Here is a 20,687-nt window from a genome sequence, read left to right as displayed (position 1 = left end):
ATATATTGTAGAAAAATACGATAAAGTTTTTTTTTATTTATCATTTTACACATTCGGTATATTCTCGTCATTAAAATGAGCAATCCATCCTTTGTCCGTCTAAAAAGATAACGAGAGACATATGACAAGTCCCAAATGTTATTGGCTTCAAACAATGATGTGTCCAAAGTTTTCAAATTAATCAAAGAAATAAAAAAATTAATCAAAGTTCTCAAACTAATAAAAAACAAAGATTAGATATAAAAACCCAAAAGAAGAAAATTATGGAGGCCGGAGTGCGTGAGTTAACACATAATTAATGAGTGCTACCCAGCTTAAGTGGTGGTCGAGCTCTAAGAGCATTCATAATAGTTTTTTTATCTTATTTTTTAAAATACATCATAAAAATTCATTTTTTCTATTTTACATAATGACATTTATAATACATTATACATCAGCTTATCTATTTTTTTATATCATTTAAATATTTTTTTAATATTTTTTTATTTATTTTAAATATTTTCTCTATGTCTTTAACTACTAATGATATCCTCGTATCTTTTGATATTTACAATATCTCCTCATATAATTATGTCTTATTTTAGATTAATCCAAATTTATAAGCCAAACCAAAATTGAAATTAATTCAAAATATAAAAAATAGATTATATTATGAGAATATTCATTTTCAATGATTCATACATGATTTATACATAGAACATCGACACGACGAGTATACTTCACAATTACTAATTGCTTGTTCAACATGTTCAAGTTTCAACTTTATCCCCTCAAACTAGGGGTGTAAATTGGTCAGGTCCGGTCTGGAGGTAATTTTCGGTCCATAATTTTCTCCGGACCGGACTGGACTGAACATCTATAGGGATTGGACCGGTAGCTATCGATTCGGTCCGGTCGGTCATTCCCAATTATTTTTATTTTTCTTAAATAACTTAATAAAAAAAATTATTTCATTTACTAAATTAAAATTAAGTGAATTATTAATGTGGATTATGTAACTAACTCAATAAAAAAAATATTTTATATGATCAATGATAATAAATTAGATAAAAATTACATTATTAACTTATATAATTACTATATAAAAATAATATATTAAATTACATAAAAATAATATATATATCTAAAAATATGTTAATTGTTATTAATTAGTTAATGGTGAATTAGTGATAGGTTAGTTAATTGATATAATATAAATTTGTAATTACATATTTAAAGTTTATATTGTTAATGGTGATAGGTTAGATGAAAATTATATAATTATTATATAAATAATATATATAATATATTTAAAATTTTTATTTTTCCTATTCGATCGGTCCTCCGGGACCAGACTGAAAATTGAAATTTTCCTAACCCCTGGACCGAGACTGACTAGTCTCTATTTCGGTATGGACCAACCCATGCCGTGGCGTGCTCGTCTTCGTCCTTCATTTAATGCAGTGTGGCCTTAGTCAGGCGCGCCCCCACTGCTTAGGTTTGTTCAGCCATTGATACTTGAGTGCCAAGGTTGTCCCTGACACCCTATGCGCGAGTTGTCGGCTAATCGCTATGTCAGTCCTTCGACTAGACTCCATGCTCGGGGCATACCACTTTTCTACTTCCCCGTGGGCTTCCTAGGCTGGCATTGCCTTCCTCGGCCCAGGCTCGATTTGCATCACCTGGGTTGGGCCTGCTCGATCCTGCCCATGTCTGGGAGTTACTCCCCTTGCATAGTATTATCTTATTTATTGCTTTTGTATACTATTTAGGCATAGTACTATCACCCATTATTACTGAGAAACTAAAAGAATACAATAGGTAAACGATGATTAGTAAAATTGAGATGATTATTTTAGGTAAAAGTTTTGGGATTTGAACAAAACATATAGGAAGCGACTATTCATTCCTAAATTATTTTTTACAAATATTTTATTATAAATAATAAAAAAAATTATTCTTTCAATCATCTACACTTTCATTCATGCTCATATTTGTTAGAGTAATGCTACTTATCATTTCTTTTACCATCATATTCTCATCATCTTATGATATGATATTAAATTATTAGAGACTATTTATTATGTTTCACTTGTAAGCTTATCATTTAATATCACATCAAGGGATGTTGAGACGATGATAATAAATAAAATTTTCCTATTTGTTATAGTTAAAATTTGTTGAAAAAAAAAATGTTGACATTGAGATGATCCAATTTTTTTTTAAGAAAATTGACCATTTGTGAAAATATAATTTTTATAAAATCTTATTGTTACAAAAGCACTGATTTTAAAATATTATCGTTTAGAGAGATAAGTAGTTTAAAAAGGCATTACATATGAAAAATAAAAAACATGGATATGATAAATAATTACAAATATGTTAAAAAAAAGTTCAAAAATTTTTCTTTGTAAGAAAGGGGCACCTATAGTGGGCACGCCTTCACCTCCTCTTGGGGGTTATGAAGCACTTCATGAGGCTTGATGGATGGCCCTTAATGGCCAGCTAGGGGGTTACACTAGAGAGGCTATTTACATAGTCTCTCCCCCTCTTTGGAATAGACACTTGCATTAAGAACGATCTCTCTCTCAAAATGGTTCTCTCTAGTCACGGCATCTAGGCTGTGGAACTTGTGAATGTTGCTTTGGTATTACCACGTAGCACACTCCACCATCGATGCAAAGATTGTGGACGAACAACGATGCTGGATAATCCGTGGAACAACCGCACTAGATCCGAGTGCGGGGTTATGAAGTGGCTCTTAAGTAACTTCATGAGGCTTGATGGATGGCTCTTAATGGCCAGCTAGGGGGTTACACTAGAGAGGCTATTTACATAGTCTCTCCCCCTCTTTGGAATAGACACTTGCATCAAGAACGATCTCTCTCTCAAAATGGTTCTCTCTAGTCACGGCATCTAGGCTGTGGAACGTGTGAGTGTTGCTCTGGTATTACCACGTAGCACACTCCACCATCGATGCAAAGATCGTGGACGAACAACGAGGCTGGATAATCCGTGGAACAACCGCACTAGATCTGAGATATTTCCTGTAAGGTAATATTGCTTCCGCTGCGTATTCTGAAATTAATACGTAGCGGAAGCAATACAAAAATTAAATTAGAAATTAATAATTAGACATTGAGGCGCAAGAGATGATTAGGAAGCTTAGCGAATTTTTGATCTTGCGACATGTATTAATTATTTTTGTTCTGACTTAGATTAACGCTGCAAATTTCTTAAATGTGTGTGCAATTAGATGTGCATAGTTTAGTAACTTTGAAATAACCATGAAGAAAGCCTAGAGATTATTTATACGACTTAATCGTCGCATTAATCTCCTCCATGAGCAGTAATTGGAAACGAATAAAGATTATTATGATTGTCAGATAGTCTTAGACCGTCATTATTGTAAAACCTCTAAAAAGTCTAGAATAAAATTGGAAGTGCGCGTGGGACGCATGCACTACAATTTTTATAGAAGTTGATGGGATCGACTGTCCAATAGAGTTAAACCACTATTTTGCCTTTGAATCTTGTGGGTAATAACAAAAGTTGCACATTGTTTTTGTAACGCAAAGATTAAATTGCTCCTATATTTGAAGTTGAACATTATAATCTTTAAGCAATTTAGATTAACTCACAGATAAGCACATACACTCTCTACTTGCTAGTATGTCTAGCAAGTAAGAAATGTAAGAAAGGGGCACCCATAGTGGGCACGCATTCACCTCCTCTTGGGGGTTATGAAGTGGCTCTTAAGCCACTTCATGAGGCTTGATGGATGGCCCTTAATGGCCAGCTAGGGGGTTACAGCGGAAAAAATACCTCAAGCTCAGCTTATAAAATTGCTCCACAAGTTTTTCCAGATTGACAAATCACAAGCTTTTCCTTTTAGTGGCGAAGTGTACTACGTAGTATAAAACTAGAGTAACACTTAACAAATCTACAGCCTAAATATCTTATCAAGAGAGAACAAAAAAGAGAGTTTTTGTGTATTTCCAATTGTCACAAAAAAAAAAAAACAATTGAGGAGGACTATAAAAATAGTCCTCCCACCTTTCTATAGATGCGTTACACTATGTTTTAAAGAGGGGGTCAGTCCCACGTGGGCGCCCCTCCATCTTACATCTCTCACTCGCACACAGTGGGCATGACCCCAGGTCTACATCTCTCTAATGTTCTCAATCTTGTTCATACAGATAAATTGGCCGTGCGACCACCAAGCACATCTATAGAAAGGTGGGAGTACATATACCAAATCTCTCCCAGAGAAGATCAATATAGTAACATCCCTAAAGTGTCTGGTCATGTCCTAGACTCATTTGATCGCATCAAGATCAAGCATTTTCGAACCCTCTTGAGTTAAAAAACTCAGAACAATGCTTGACTACCTCCAAATCATTTCAATGTGTTCACAACCTTTAGCCACTACCATGATGTAGCGTCATTGTATGACGTTAGCAAACACTATTGAAGATACGATATCGAAGAGTCTTCCCTTTGCACTCATATCACTCAATTTTGGTCGAACCGCTTTCCCAACAATGCCTCTTTAGACCATATCAATCATGGCCATAGACAGCATGCCAAAGTAGCAGACATCACAACCTCTATTTCGTTACATAGTCAAAAGTAAAAGACATTTAAAAATGAGACTCACACAGTGAGAAAGAGGGAAACATTTTACTCACTTCCTCATTTGGTCGAATAAGCACATATAGTATGAAACACATGCTACGGTGGATTTCTCTTTCTTAAAGAGCATATGTCTATATCAACACCGTACAGATCTTAGTCTAGCCGCTCCTTAAGCGTCTAACCCGAATTCCTCTATTTGCACGCCTCCAAGACGTAAAAAAAAAAAAAAAATTCGCATCTGGCTTACTACAAGCTACATGGATGGTGGGGTAACCCATGCATAATCCTATTAATGGACCTCATCTTAGCTCCCACTAAGGCGACATAACTTTGTGTCAACCAACTTATCCATTTGGACAAGTACCTAGGGACATAATGTCTCATCTCTACTCGCTACTTAAGCGCTAGAGGCGATCGCTCGTGTGAGTGAGCAGATCTAAGCCTGTTAACATATCTTTTGTGTGTGTATTATAAAACAATACGATAAAGACAAGAACTAAATCATATTGTATTAATATCCCAAAGGAAAGGTTACATCTCAGTGTTATTTGAAACACAAATTACATTTACAGTCTACACAGTCCTAGATTCCTAACATGAGCCTCAAAGACATCTCTTGCAATAGGTTTCGTTAAGGGATCAGCAACCATGCCACTCGTAGAAAGGTGTTTCAGAACCATTTCCTTTTGCGCTACCATGTCTCTGATGTAGTGATATCTGATATCTATGTGTTTGGTTCTTCCATGATACTTTGAGTCCTTAGCATATGCGAGAGCTGCCATGTTATCGCAGAATATCGTCACTGGATCTGAAGTATCCGTGCCAATGTCTAAATGCTTGAGGAACCTCCGTAACCAAACAGCTTCTTGAACTACTGCAGAACAAGCTATATATTCAGCCTCCATAGTGGATAAAACTATACGGGGTTGTTTCTTGCTGCTCCATGTAATGGCGCCTTTGTTGAGCAGAAAGACATACCCAGTGGTTGATTTGCGCTCATCTAGGTCACTGCCCCAATCGGCATCATTGTAACCTCTTAGATGCAAATCTGAACCCTGATAGCACAACACATAGTCTGCAGTTCCCTTGAGATATCGCATAATCCTTTTGACCGCTTTCCAGTGAGCCAGTCTGGGGTTCGATTGAAATCTACTCACTAAGCCAACTGCATAGCATATGTCAGGCCGAGTACACATCATTGCGTACATCAGACTACCCACAGCATTAGCATAAGGGACACGAGTCAAATTTTCCTTTTCTTTTTGAGTCTTAGGACAACACTTTAGACAAGTTCTCGCTTCTTGCAACATGGGTGTCAATGGGTTTACATTCATTCATTAGGAAGCGCTCGAGGACTTTCTTTATGTAAGTCTGTTGTGACAAACACAAAAGTCTCTTTGAGCGATCTCTATAGATTTTAACTCCCAGAATGTATTCTGCCTCACCCATATCCTTCATCTCAAAATTGAAGGATAACCACTCTTTTGTGGCGACTATCATCCCTTTATCATTTCCAGCTAGTAGTATGTCGTCAACATACAATAACAACATAATGAAACTCTTCTTGGACCTTTTGACATAGACACAATGGTCCTCTGTGATCATCGTAAACCCATTCGAGAGAATGGCTCGATGAAATCTGAGGTACCATTGTCTAGATGATTGCTTTAGGCCATATATAGATCGTTTGAGCTTGCACACTTTGCGCTCTTGACCTTTGACCACAAAACCCGTTGGTTGATCCATATAGATCTCCTTATCTAGTTCTCCATTGAGAAATGTTATCTTAACGTCCATTTGGTAGAGTTCCAAATCCATATTTGCTACTATAGCTAGAATCAGGCGAATTGAGGCAAACCTCACCACTTGTGAAAAAGTTTCCTCATAGTCTATACCCTCCTGTTGGGTATATCCTTTCACCACTAAGCAAGCTTTGTACTTATCTATTGATCCATCCGACTTGCGTTTGACCTTAAGAACCCATTTGTTCCCAATAGTCTTACACCCTGTCGGTAGATCAACCAGATTCCAGATCTGGTTTGTCTTCATAGACTCAATCTCATTATTAAGAGCTTTCATCCACTCATCTTTAGTAGAAGATGAGAGAGCTTCATAAATCGTCCTAGGCTCATCATCATCATGCAGAGCTACCATAAAAGCTTCCCCTTCAATCTCAAAATGACGACGGGGAATCCTTTCACGTGTGCTTCTACGCGGTTGAGGTTGTTGTGATTGATTGACAAGTGATGTGCTCTCACTCGGATTCAAATCCTTTTTATAATTTGTAAGAGTTTGAAGAATTTCTTCCTCATTCTCAACTAAATTCCTTGGAGCACTTTCCTCTTGTTCCACAATCTCATGAAGTTCTAAACTCCTATCAACCTCACCTCTACTTAGAAACTCATCTTCAATGAAATCCACATCTCGTGACTCAATTTCAGTCACACACCCATCAGATTGTTCACCTATTAACACATACCCTTTAGAGTGTTCTGAGTACCTTATAAAGATACACTTCTTCCCTCTAGGGCCTAACTTCCCATACTTATGAGAAAGATCGTGAACAAAACCCGTTGAACCCCATAACCGCAAATTACTCAAATTGGGTTTCTCGCCGGTCCATAGTTCATATAGGGTGGAAGTTACTGATTTGGAAGGCACTCGGTTAAGAATGTAGGCAGCAGTCAAAAGTGCATCCCCCCAAAAAGAAATTGGTAGGTTTACTTGCGCCATCATTGACCTAACGATCTCAAGCAGTATTCGATTTCTCCTTTCCGCTATGCCATTTTGCTGCGGCGTACTTGGCATTGTCATGACTTAATCAGTGCCGTCGGCAACATTGCCTCATGGGTGCACCATCGTAACGATCAATCGCGCAACACTGCTGGTTGCGCATCACCACTCTAAGCGTCATGTGACGCAGAGATTTGGTCGAGCACTAGGCGGTGCTCCTGGCCTGTGCAGTTCCGCTACAGCCTGTAGAGCATTTTACAAGCAGCACCGTAGCAGGTGCTGCATCACAAGCAGCACCGTGGGTACAACCTACTTGCAGCGTTCATCGCATTGGTGCAATGCTGCCACAGTACAGCGCTTGTAAAACGACTGAAAGTCAGTTTCAGCCATGGAGGATCACAGCCCATCGGCACGGTGACAAGCAGCACCGTAGCAGGTGCTGCGTCAGAAGCAGCACCGTGGGTACAACCTACTTGCAGCGTTCACTGCGTTGGTAAAGTAGGTTGTACCCACGGTGTAGCTTCTGACGCAGCACCTGCTACGGTGTTGCTTGTTACTCTAAACCTTTTAGAAGTTTCACAATAATGATGGTCTAAGACAATCTGACACTCACAATGATCTTTATTTGTTTCCAACTACTGCTCATGGAGGAGATTAATGCGACGATTAAGTCGTCTAGTCCAGGGATTTTCATCTTCTTGGTGTCGCAGCTCAGCGCAGCAAAGGGTGCACCATTGCACCTGCGCTGCTTGTCGCACCGTGCCGATGGGCTGTGATCCTCCATGGCTGAAACTGACTTTCAGTCGTTTTACAAGCACTGTACTGTGGCAGCATTGCACCAACGCGGTGAACGCTGCAAGTAGGTTGTACCCACGGTGCTGCTTGTGACGCAGCACCTGCTACGGTGCTGCTTGTCGCGCAACACTGCTGGTTGCGCAGCACCACAGCAGCGCGCCCAGAGTGGTGCTGCGCAACCAGCAGTGTTGCGCGACAAGCAGCACCGTAGCAGAGCACGCAACAGAAGCGATATTACCTTACAGGAAATATCTCCGATCTAGTGCGGTTGTTCCATGGATTATCCAGCGTCGTTGTTCGTCCACGATCTTTGCATCGATGGTGGAGTGTGCTACGTGGTAATATCAGAGCAACACTCACACGTTCCACAGCCTAGATGCCATGACTAGAGAGAACCATTTTGAGAGAGAGATCGTTCTTGATGCAAGTGTCTATTCCAAAGAGGGGGAGAGACTATGTAAATAGTCTCTCTAGTGTGACCCCCTAGCTGGCCATTAAGGGCCATCCATCAAGCCTCATGAAGTGGCTTAAGAGCCACTTCATAACCCCCAAGAGGAGGTGAAGGCGTGCCCACTATGGGTGCCCCTTTCTTACATTATTGTCTCATCGTATAAATGCGATCCAAAAATTTTTACCTTACGCAGCGAAAGCGATATTACCTTACAGGAAATATCTCGGATCTAGAGCGGTTGTTCCACGGATTATCCAGCATCGTTGTTCCTCCACGATCTTTGCATCAATGGTGGAGTGTGCTACGTGGTAATACCAGAGCAACACTCACACGTTCCATAGCCTAGATGCCGTGACTAGAGAGAACCATTTTGAGAGAGAGATCGTTCTTGATGCAAGTGTCTATTCCAAAGAGAAGGAGAGACTATGTAAATAGCCTCTCTAGTGTAACTCCCTGGTTAGCCATTAAGGGCCATCCATCAAGCCTCATGAAGTGGCTTAAGAGCCACTTCATAACCCCCAAGAGGAGGTGAAGGGGTGCCCACTATGGGTGCCCCTTTCTTACATCTCCCACTCACACATAGTGGGCAAGACCCCAGGTCTGCATCTCTCAATATGTTCTCAATCTTGTTCATACTGGTAAATAGGTCGTGCGACCATCGAGCACAGCTGTAAAAGAAAAATGGGAGCACTATACATCTCTCCAACAGAAGACCAGCATAGCAACATCCCTAAAAGTGTCTCGTTATGCCCCGACTCATTTGGTCACATCAGACTAAGCATCCCTAATCCCTCTCGAGTCTAAATGACTCAAAGCAACGCTCAATCTCCATAAAATATGATGTACTCACAACTATATCGCAACTCCCAAGAAGCAACATAACTTGCCGGCGAAGAGTTCACACTATTATCGATGTGTTACCAAATAGTCTTCCCTTTGCGCTCATGTCATTTAGTTTCAGTCTAGTCGCTTTCCCAGCAATGCCTCTTTAGACCGCATCATACATGGCCATAGATAACATGCCAAAGTAGCAGACACTAAAACATCAACCTCGTAACATAGTCAAAGGTCTCCTAAGGGCATAAATAGATTAAGGTCATCAATTATGACCTACAGGACTCACACGGTGAGGAAGCAGGGAACCATTCACTCACCTCTACTGTTGGTCGCAAAAGCACATGTAGTGTAAAATACATGTTACGGTAGATTTCTCTTTCCGAAGAAAAAGCATATATCTAATCTCAATACACCGTACAGATCTTAGTCTAGTCGCTATCTCAGCGCCTAACCCGAGTCTCTCCATTTGCTCGCTATCCAAAGCGCCAAAGAGGATCTCGCATCTGGCTAAACCACAGGCTACATGGATTGTGGGAAACCATGCACGGTCGTTAGACCTCATCTTAGCTCCCACTAAGGTGACATATTTTTTATTGTGTCTTACAACTTATCCCTCTCTGGACAAGTACTGAGTGACACATTGTCTCATCTTTGCTCGCTATCTCTTTATAGTGCCAACGGCGATCGCTCGTGTGAGGGAGCCGATCTAAGCCTGTCAATATACCTTTTTCACCAAAACTGCTAAATTTATGGTAAATGTGTGTGCTTACCAAAGAATGCTTCCAATCATGCCACATGATCATAGAACACATCAGTATCATGTGCATGACAAGTAATGAGGTATAGAGAAATCACATGGTTAACAACAAATTATTAAACCACAACTCTCAAGTGGTAATTAATGACCATTTCTCTCCATGCACATTCTAATGTGTAGTAACTTTCCAAAACATGCTCCTACCAAAAGACTCAGATTTTACATGTAAAGGTCCTTTGCATAACCATGAAGTCAGCGATGACTCATCGCGAATCTCATTTAGGTCAGACTCACAATATAAGCCATAGATTCTAGTCAACAAGTCTAACTGCGATTTTTAAGAATCTACAAGGTGACCACAAATGTTATTCAGCAAACTTAATTTGCGACTTCAAGATTTCATATAAATCTCTTGAACTCAACAAAAACATGTGAGATAACTATAATTTATTTTTCATTAAGGGTAAAGCGATTAGGGCCTTTGCCCCCAAAGACAATCATAATAGTTTAGTCATTACTTTTAATGACAATCGCATCACAAACTCACTTAACAAAGTAAGCCATATTTACCCTCTAACAAAATTTTAACCTCTAACTCCCATGAGCAAACCATAATGGAAACACCAAACAGTATAGGCAAAACTAGATTTTTTTAGTATTTTCCGTCTCATTAATTGTCTATAGATTTTGAACAAGAGCTCATAGAAACTGTTTTTCTTGTAAACAGTCTCACAAGACATGAAGCCTGAGCTACTTTTCACAAACCCATGTCCATCATCTCGTAGTATGGAAAACTTCTTTTTAGGCGACAATTAATTATCTACGATAACCAGTTCGCAATATCTCTTATGATAACACTTTTCTAATATTGCCAACTGCGTTCAAAGAACCCCATTTTATTCAATAGGTCGTTTAATAAAAAAAAAGGACTAGGTACATTGGGTATCTTTGAATATATGGTTTGTTTAGGTCCCATGTAAATAGTACTAGCAACATTTATTCGCTTTCTGTACCAAAAAAGTACTAGCAATAATCATGCGCTCAAAGTACTTCATGCCTAAAGATCACAAAAGCTAACCATCTAATTCTCCTATGAGAATCAGCTATTTAATACCTTCAAGAAAAGTTTCAATAAATATGCAATCAATGACTATCTAAATGCAACTCAATTAGTGCCAAGAGATGGATCTATACCTCTATCAACTCCACTTTTCCTTTATCAATTAGATCAACAACCCCAAGTTGGATCATATAAGTGAAGCGAATCTAAAATTCTATGTTGGGATTCCTACTATGTGAATTCAATACCTTTAGCGGAGCCATATTACAAATATTCTCTTCTAGTCTCTAAACGACGAGATAATATTGATATAAAGCTACCACGCTATTTAAGAGGATCCTTATATTCTATAATTTTTGGGAGTCACTATCACTAATGGTACACCTTAACTTAAAGGTATACTCCCACTATTTTTGGCGATCTTATATAAAAATAATTTTAAAAATATTAAGGTTAAGGTAATGTGGAATGAAACATTATAAAAACGTTCTTTCCAAAAATAAGTGTTACAAAAAATCCACAATTCCCCACCCTCGCCGAAAATGTGAGTAATTTTTTTTTACTCAACCAAAAAATGATCAAACTTAGATCCTCTCGATTTTTAATAGAATTCACGTTTGCACAAAATAGTCACTCGACCTTTCTCAAAAGCGAATAAACTCGATTTAAGGACGACAAATCAAAATTAAGGCTGCAACCCCATATTACATCAACCCAAGTGTGATATAACAACTGATTTGCGCTATAATTCATTTATAACACCATTCTCAGCAAGTCAATAAACTACGAGATAATTGTTCTCATCATATAACTCATACGATTGCGATTTTTTAAAAAAATTTTAATTGAAAAAATATATTTTCATAGAAAAAATTTTGGATCGCATTTATATGATGGAACAACATATTTATTATCAAAGTCCATAGTGTGCATGTATAGGAACTTTCACATAGAAAATGCTCATATTGCCTTTTCTCTTTGACTCTATTAATCCAAGGAGAGGGATCTCATTAGCGAGAAAATATTCAATTTCTCAAGCTCACACCCATCATCCTAAGCCTCAATGTTATATTTTAGTATATCATTTCCCCACCCGAGAAATAATATCACTAAGTCAATGAGTGACCGTCCAACTTCTAAACCTCTAGGAATTCTCACTAACACCATTACTTTCAATAAGTTTTAAATCAAATTAGGTCTAGACTTATTTAATATCGCATTAAAAGCACTAATAAAAAATATTGCTTTTTGCAACAAATGCAGTATGCGACGTTTTAGCCGCTAATTAGCGATATATCTTTATTTCTTGCATACTCAATATTTTTCATATTCTCCAATCCACTATAGGAGAGAAAAGAAAAATTTTGTAAGAAATTATTTTAGCCTAAAACCTGTCTTGCATCAATGCAACCACGAGCAAGATTTTTAGGCTTAATTTAAGTCGTACCTAATTATTCAGACTTTTGCCACAGTTACCATGCAAACCTCCAAGGTGCTTGGTATTATTACTCTCAACAGGTGCTCCAAAGTTTATATATCTGCAAGAACCTATTTGTTCTCGCTAGAGAGAAATAAAACTTGAGCAAGATTACTAGTGCTAGTACCACATAGAGGTGCATTGATAAAAACTTTAAAAAATGAATGTGCCAATTAAGAATATCCTCAATACTCCTGCACACTCAAATTTTAATGTCCTGACTTGCCAAACATAATAGCAAGTAGAGAGGGTATATACTTATCTATGAGTTAATCTAAGTTGCTTCAAGATTATATGCTCAACCTCAAATATAGGAGCAATTAATCTTTGCGTTACAAAAACAACACGCAACTTCTGTTATTACCCACAAGATTCAAAGGCAAAATAGTGGTTTAGCTCTATCTGACAGTTGATCCCATCAACTTCCATAAAAAATTATAGTGCAAGCGTCCTACGCGCACTTCCAATTTTACTCTAAACCTTTTAGAGGTTTCACAATAATGATGGTCTAAGACAATCTGACACTCACAATGATCTTTATTTGTTTCCAACTACTGCTCATGGAGAAGATTAATGCGACGATTAAGTCGTCTAGATTTTTTTCATGGTTATCTCAAAGTTACTAAATTATGCGCATCTAATTGCACACACATTTAAGAAATTTGCCGCGTTAATCTAAGTCAGAACAAAAATAATTAATACATGTCGCAAGATCGAAAATTCGCTAAGCTTCCTAATCATCTCTTGCGCCTCAATGTCTAATTATTAATTTCTAATTTAATTTTCGCGCAAATTTATATCGTATAGGAGATTAATTCCAAATTAATCTCAACCATACTCCCACTAGAATAAGCAATCTACCGAGTTAGTCACAAAAAAAAAATTATTCTCTGATCGAAGAAATTCATTTGAGCCAATCAGAAGCATGGACTAATCAAACACGGGCTACTTAATCCTCTAATTTATCACATTCTAAAAAACTGAAGACAATTCTAAAAAATAGTCTAACAATATAAGTGATAAATTAAGCTCACAATCACATGCAATCACAATACATGTATGAAAAAATAATCATCACATTTCATTCAAATAATTATTATTCACAAAAATAATAATCTAGGCAATTTATAACGTAAAATAAAATGCCAAACAAATGTGACAAAAATAATATCATGGCAAGTATGTATTTAATAACCATAATGACATGAAAAAAATATTTCAAAAAAAAATATTTTATGCCACAATAACATGCTGAATAAATAACTAAAATTAACATACACACTAACAATAAGCTCTAGCCCAATAGTTGAGCTTATAGCCCTTGTGTGTGAGGTCTTGGGTTCAAAACACCACCCAAGCGATTTGTCAAAAAAAAAAATTGTTCTTAGACAGGCAATGGGCCGCACCTTCTTGGGCGCCCAACTACAAAGCAGGCCTGTGCCTGCTTGGCTCACGGCCCAAATCTACAAGCACACTTAACAGGATGTGATACGGGCTGGAGTATATAAAAAATGGCCCAAACTAAAAAAGTTTTTGTTTTGTTGGAAAAAGATACATAGGCCTGGCCAAAAAACTTGATTTAATAATAAACAACCCATTTGTTTTACTGCCTACAACCCAAAACAAAAAATGAAACAAGCCCATAGCCCAAGTCCGTATAGAAGAACAATTCATCTGGTTCCTCAAATGTAACCTACGGTTACTATTCATCATCTCCCTCAACGGTTACAGCCTACAGTGCATGTAACGGAAAAAAATTGAAACCGACGCCATCCTCATCGTGCACCCATTAATGGCTACTGCAAACCTCCTGGATAATTCATCTAACGTGGCGTGCAAAGCTCAGCGCGTGGAGTGTACTACGTGGTAATACCAGCGTTTAGCTCTGGTATTACCACGTAGCACACTCCACCATCGATGCAAAGATCGTGGACGAATAACGACGCTAGATAATCCGTGGAACAACCGCCTTCACCTCCTCTTAGGGATTATGAAGTGGCTCTTAAGCCATTTCATGAGGCTTGATGGATGGCCCTTAATGGCTTGCTAGGGGGTTACACTAGAGAGGCTATTTACATAGTCTCTCCCCCTCTTTGGAATAGACACTTGCATCAAGAACGATCTTTCTCTCAAAATGGTTCTCTCTAGTCACGGCATCTAGGCTGTGGAACGTGTGAGTGTTGCTCTGGTATTACCACGTAGCACACTCCACCATCGATGCAAAGATCGTGGACAAACAACGACGCTGGATAATCCGTGGAACAACCGCACTAGATCCGAGATATTTCCTGTAAGGTAATATCGCTTCCGCTGCGTATTCTGATCTAATATTTCACTAACACCACTTAAAATGATGTTTTCTTTCATTTAATAATGTGTCTGCACATGCAGTCCCCACAAATAGAATTTCTCTGGTTTCAAACCGTGAAGTGGCAAACCTGGTCTACGGTGTTTGGTGTAGGAAATTAGAACCGACTGATGAATAGATTTTTTCTTGTACAAACGAGAAAAAAAAAACTTTATGAAAGTAAGGGTTCTTAGGTTTTGACTGTTTTCAAATGGTTTCTTTGATTTTTAGATTTATATTTACACGTTTAATTTATTGTGATCATTAGAATGAATTCTCTGTTCATTATTCATTTAGAAGGATAACCAAGATAACAGTGATGCCTCATAACGGAATATACCAAAAATTATTAAAATTATAATAAATAAATTAAAATGGAAAGTATAAAGATGAATCGAATCTAAAAATCAAACCAAAGTTTTGGTATTAATATTTAACCTTAAGTTTTATCTAAACACCAAAGTTGGACAAGGTGACAGAGGAACAAGCTGGCAGTAGAAGCCACGGTAAATTGGCTAGAATGCGATGCTGGAAGTATTTGAAACAGTATTATCCTTGTGTTTTGTGCTTATGCTGGCATTTCAAGTCAGTCTCCTGTCTGTCTTTGTGTTGTGTGTGATGACAAATCTGGGGTATTTGAGAGATTCTTAGGTTGTATTTTTGTCTAATTTGACTATTCTTTTTCTATTTGGGCGCTGATAAAGTGCAGGAAAAAAGGGTCAAAAACCTAACTTCCAGTAGCAACTCCGACTTCATGCCCGAACAGATTGTTTGGAACTGAATTGGAGTTAGACTTGACTCGGAGTTGGAATCCGACTCTAAATCAATGGACTCCCACTCCAATCAGGGCGATCACTGACTTCAACTCCAAGTTGAAGCTTGGATTTGTGGATTTAACATTAGATCTAAAGAGAAACAAACATAAAGATTTTATGTGATCATGAGGCCATACAGTCTTCCCACACCTAAACATACCAGAATGCCTCAACATTTGAAATGCTCTAACAAATAAGGCCAGGGTTTGCTTCTCCTGCAATGTAAGATCAAATTAATAGCACCATAAGTTATCACTACCAACAAGGCAGACAAGGTCCACTGTAAGCATGGAACGTTCACCTCAACATTGACAAGTTTCTAGTTCTCACCTAAACTGAACAACACAGATAGATCACCATAAAAAGTTGCTGAAACAACTCCTCAAAATGTTTTACCCTACAAATTCCTGAGACGAAGAAACGTCCAACTGCAGACATGTTGAACTAAACCTGAACTCATGATCTTTAGGCAATCCCGCATTTGATTATATCCAAAGTAGTCACATTTCCATGGCTATGGGGAGCCCTTGAAATTCTATCTTCCCTTGGTGTGCTCTAACAACATCAGGAACCTCATTTTGATACTTGCTCACAAATTTCTTCATGAAGTTCTTCTCAGTCATTTTGACTATATAAAAGATGCTAGTATCTTCCTTGATCAAACCCTCCAGCATCAAAAGTTGCAGAACTGAACACCTCGGAATAATCCGCTTCTCCAAGCTAAGCAGTAGAAGATTCGGATTCTTGGAGATCTTCGAAGGCTTCATCTTCAGTTTATTCACAAAGAAACCCATCATTTTCTTGATCTTCTTCTCCGAAATAGCCATACACAAGGGTTGCCGCTTGAATGCTGAACAAATATCATCGTCTGACAAACCAAAACTTCTAAAAGCTTCCACCTTCTGCTCCCATAGTGTTTTACCATTTAGTGACATGGACACGATGGCTAGAACAAATTTCAGACAATTGGGATCAAAACCCAATTTCATAACTTCATTAACAATCTCACTAAACCGATTGCCACAGATACTATTTAGTGACAATGGTCTTATAAAGAAGAGTTTCAAAACTAATGACTGGGGAACACCATGGCTTATCAACTTATTGATGTTGGGCTGTAATATATGCACCACGTCTGATTGAATTACTCCATAACATCTCCTTATAGCCTTTAAGACATTCTCGTCAGTTCCGAGAAACCGCCTAAGCTCTTGAATACACGGAATTATTTGTTTTTCGAGGCTCCTTGTTAGAATATACGGGTCTACGGATAAAAGCTTTGTAATTTCAAGATCTGAAAGACCTAACGATTTGAAAAACTCCAACTTTGGCTGAAGAATCTTTTGAGCATTATACACATAAAGTTCGGGACACTTCATAGTCAAAGTTTTTATTTGCTTATCACTAAAACCATGTGCTCTAAAAAAGTCAAAAGCAGTGTATGCATCACTCACTAGCAAATTTGGGTATCTGGTGAGCATTTTGGCGAGGTTAGCGCCAGAGAACCCTAAGGATTTAAACAACTCCATGTTGGGCTTAAGGGTATTGCCTAAATCGGCCGAAAGCAATAATGGACGACTACTAATTAAGTGCATGATGTGGTTCTGCGTCAAACCGTGAGTTCTCAACAGATTCAGAACGGAGTTGGGATTCTCTACGTTCTCAATGTTGAGCTTCTTGGAAGCTGAAGTGGCCAATTCTAAGGACAACCCACACGAGTCTCGGAGGAAGGAAACTGTAAGAGATTTTGGGTCCGTGGAATTAGGGGGGTCTGAGATGGGCTTGAGAGAGGAGGTTGAGAATAAGTGGCCATGGCAGATTGGTGAAGCTCTGCGCCTTAATTGTTGGGGCAGCTTTACGGAAATTAAACGAAACATTTGCTTTGATTGCCGAAAAAACTGAATCAATGGTTACCTGGATTAAGTTTTGAGATGGAATGCGATAATATTGTTGATTGAAGCGTCGGCGTCCTCCTTTTCCCCATGCTCTGTGACTTCTCAATGCAGCAATGATTCATGCTGGATGGTTATAGCTAGGCAAAGACCCAAAGGCACCCGAAGGCCGAAAGGTAAGAAAATTTGCAATTTTTGTTTACTTTTGAATTAATATATATTAAATAGAGAAATTTTATTATTATGTCTTTATTGAGAAATATTTTAACTATAAAAAGATTATATAATAATAAATCTATAAATTGACGTGAGTTGATGTGATACGTCAGATGTAAAATTATTTTTATTGTAAAGTAACTTAGTCTCAACAGATCTCTTTAAGTCGTTAAGTCACGTCAGTTTGTAGATTTATTTTTATGTAATCTATTTGTATTTGTAGTAGTTCTTGCCTCAATTATATCCCGTCTATTCACTAGTGGTGCCACGTCATTTATTACAAAAAGTTTTAAAAATATATTAAAAATACAAACAATAAAGAGGGTAGAGAAAACCTATGGTAGCTTAGAATTTTACATCACATATCGGTTGAGTTCAATTGTAAATAATAGTATTTTATAAATTTCATTAAGATAAGTTTAACTTTTTTAGATTGAAATGAATTTTTTTTAGATTGAAATGTATTAAGCAAGTTGAGATGGGTTTAACTTTTTTATAAGAAATTGAAAAACTAGTTAGTCTCATCAATAATTAATTAATTTGCAGGAGTGTAAATCAGTCTGGTTCGGTCTTGTCTGGTATGGTCTTAAAGGTGATGGACAAAAATTTTTAGTCCATCATTTTTCCCAGACTAGTAGCTATCGGTCTGTTTGGTCCGGCCCAATTATTTTTTTTCCTTCATTTTTTTCAAATAAATTAATTAAAAAGTAATTAAATTATAAAATTAAAATTAAGTGAATTATTAATTTGGATTATGTAAGTAACTCAATAAAAAACTATTATATGGTCAATGATAATAAATTAGATGAAAATTACATTATTAACTTATATAATTACTATATAAAAATAATATATTAAATTATATACAAATAATATATAAAATATGTTACTTGTTAGTAATTAGTTAATAGAGAATTGGTGATAAGTTAATTAATTGATATCATACATTAATTAATTGATAAAATATTAATTTGTTAATAACATATGTAAAATTTTATATTGTTAATGGTGATAGATTTGATAAAAATTACATAATTAATTATATAATTATTATATAAATAATATATGTAATATATATTTTAAAATATATATTTTTCATATTCAATCGGTCTGGTCCGAGGTTGGAAAACCTTAGACCAAAATTGAATCGAAAATCTAAATTTTCCTAACCTATGGAACGAGACCGACTGGTCTCTATTTCGATTCAAACCAGGTCAAACCGAGCCACTCGGTCCAGTCAATTTTTTGGTCCAGACCGATCGACTTACAACCCTATTGATTTGAGATGAATTGAGTTTAGTTTAACAACTAGAAACAACCTCAATCTTTCTCTTTTTTTATATTTTCAGACGACGCGTCAATGAGGCAAAATGAACGATTAATTTGAGTAATATAGTTGTAATTCTAAAATAAATATGTGTAGACAAGATATTTGACCATATGAGCATAAATTTTTATTTTTGGGTTTAATACCATGATGATTCTTAGGCCTGCCTAACATCAGTCATAATGCTCTTCATTTGTATGGTTTAGGGGTGGCAATATGCGATACGACCCATTAATTTAACGCAAACAAGATACAAAATTAGCAGATTTAAGTTTAATGCTAACGAGTTTGGGTCAAAGCAGGCTGACCCGTTAAGACAAGATTAATTAATGTGTCACTAACAAGTCAAGCCCTTAACCTTTTAGTGACTCGTTTAGACCCGTTAATTTTTTACTCAAAATTACAATTATATCATTTTTAACTTAAAAACAAATACATTAATCCTATTTCATATTTCCTAACTCTCTCTCTCTTAATTCTTAGTTAAATCGATTCTTACAAGAACCGCCTCCCACACTTCCTCTGGATTGTAATATTGATGTTTTAATTATTTGGATTGTAATTTTAGATTTATGTAGTTAGTTTTATATTTTTAGAAGATATTGTTATTTAAAATTTTATTTAAAATTTAGGTTAATTAGGTTAAAGGAATTATTTGTGTCAATTCAGCCCATTTATATAAATTGATTACAACGGATCGTGTCGTGTCAATCCGTTATTTTAATAGGTTATGTTAGGATTTGAAAATCTGACCTGTTAAATTTAACGGATCATGTTCGGGTTGCCCCACTTAACCAGTTAATGACCCATTTAGTTAGACTCGTTAATTTTTTTTACTCAAAATTACAATTATATTATTTTTAGCCTAAAAACAAAAATACCTTAATCATATTTCGTATTTACTAACTTTCTCTCTTAATTCTCAGTTGAGTCAGTTCTCACAAGTCACGATTGCCTCCCATACTTCCTCTAGATTGTAATTTTGATGTTTTTATTATTTGGATTATAATTTTAAACTTATGTAGTTAGTTTTATATTTTTGGAAGATATTGTGATTTTAAATTTTATGTAAAATTATGTTAATCAGGTCAAATGGATTATTTGGGTCAATTCAACTCATTTATATAAACAAATTGAAACGGATCAAAATGGATATTGTTGTGTCAACCTGTTATTTTAATGAGTTATGTTATGGTTTGAAAATCTGACCCGTTAAGTTTAACGGATCGTGTTAGAGTTAACCTATATTGTATAATATACACAACTTGACATGATACGATCACAATTCGTTAACACTATTTGCCGCCCCTAGTGTGGTCAAACTCAAAAGTAGAATATACAAAGATTTATTAAAATTAAAATT

General features: G+C 36.8%; 1 protein-coding gene across 1 annotated transcript; it reads right to left on the bottom strand.

Moving 5' to 3' along the window:
- Window positions 1–15,681: 15,681 nt before the first annotated feature.
- LOC121237734 lies at window positions 15,682–17,982 on the bottom strand. Its single transcript, XM_041134592.1, has 2 exons — window positions 16,220–17,982; window positions 15,682–16,104 (listed from the first exon to the last, which is right to left on the bottom strand). Exon 1 carries the CDS (start codon window positions 17,764–17,766, stop codon window positions 16,390–16,392), a length of 1,377 nt encoding a protein of 458 aa, XP_040990526.1. The 5' UTR covers window positions 17,767–17,982; the 3' UTR covers window positions 15,682–16,104; window positions 16,220–16,389.
- Between the last annotated feature and the right edge of the window lie 2,705 nt (window positions 17,983–20,687).

Source organism: Juglans microcarpa x Juglans regia, chromosome 6S, assembly GCF_004785595.1.
Source record: "Juglans microcarpa x Juglans regia isolate MS1-56 chromosome 6S, Jm3101_v1.0, whole genome shotgun sequence".
Lineage (NCBI taxonomy): Eukaryota > Viridiplantae > Streptophyta > Magnoliopsida > Fagales > Juglandaceae > Juglans > Juglans microcarpa x Juglans regia.
The sequence above is the reverse complement of the archived record's forward strand: the minus strand, read 5'-3'. Positions and strand labels throughout refer to the sequence as shown.

Excerpts from the sequence above, each read along its gene's own strand:
- LOC121237734 (XM_041134592.1), bottom strand. The coding sequence starts at position 17,766 with ATGTTTCGTTTAATTTCCGTAAAGCTGCCCCAACAATTAAGGCGCAGA.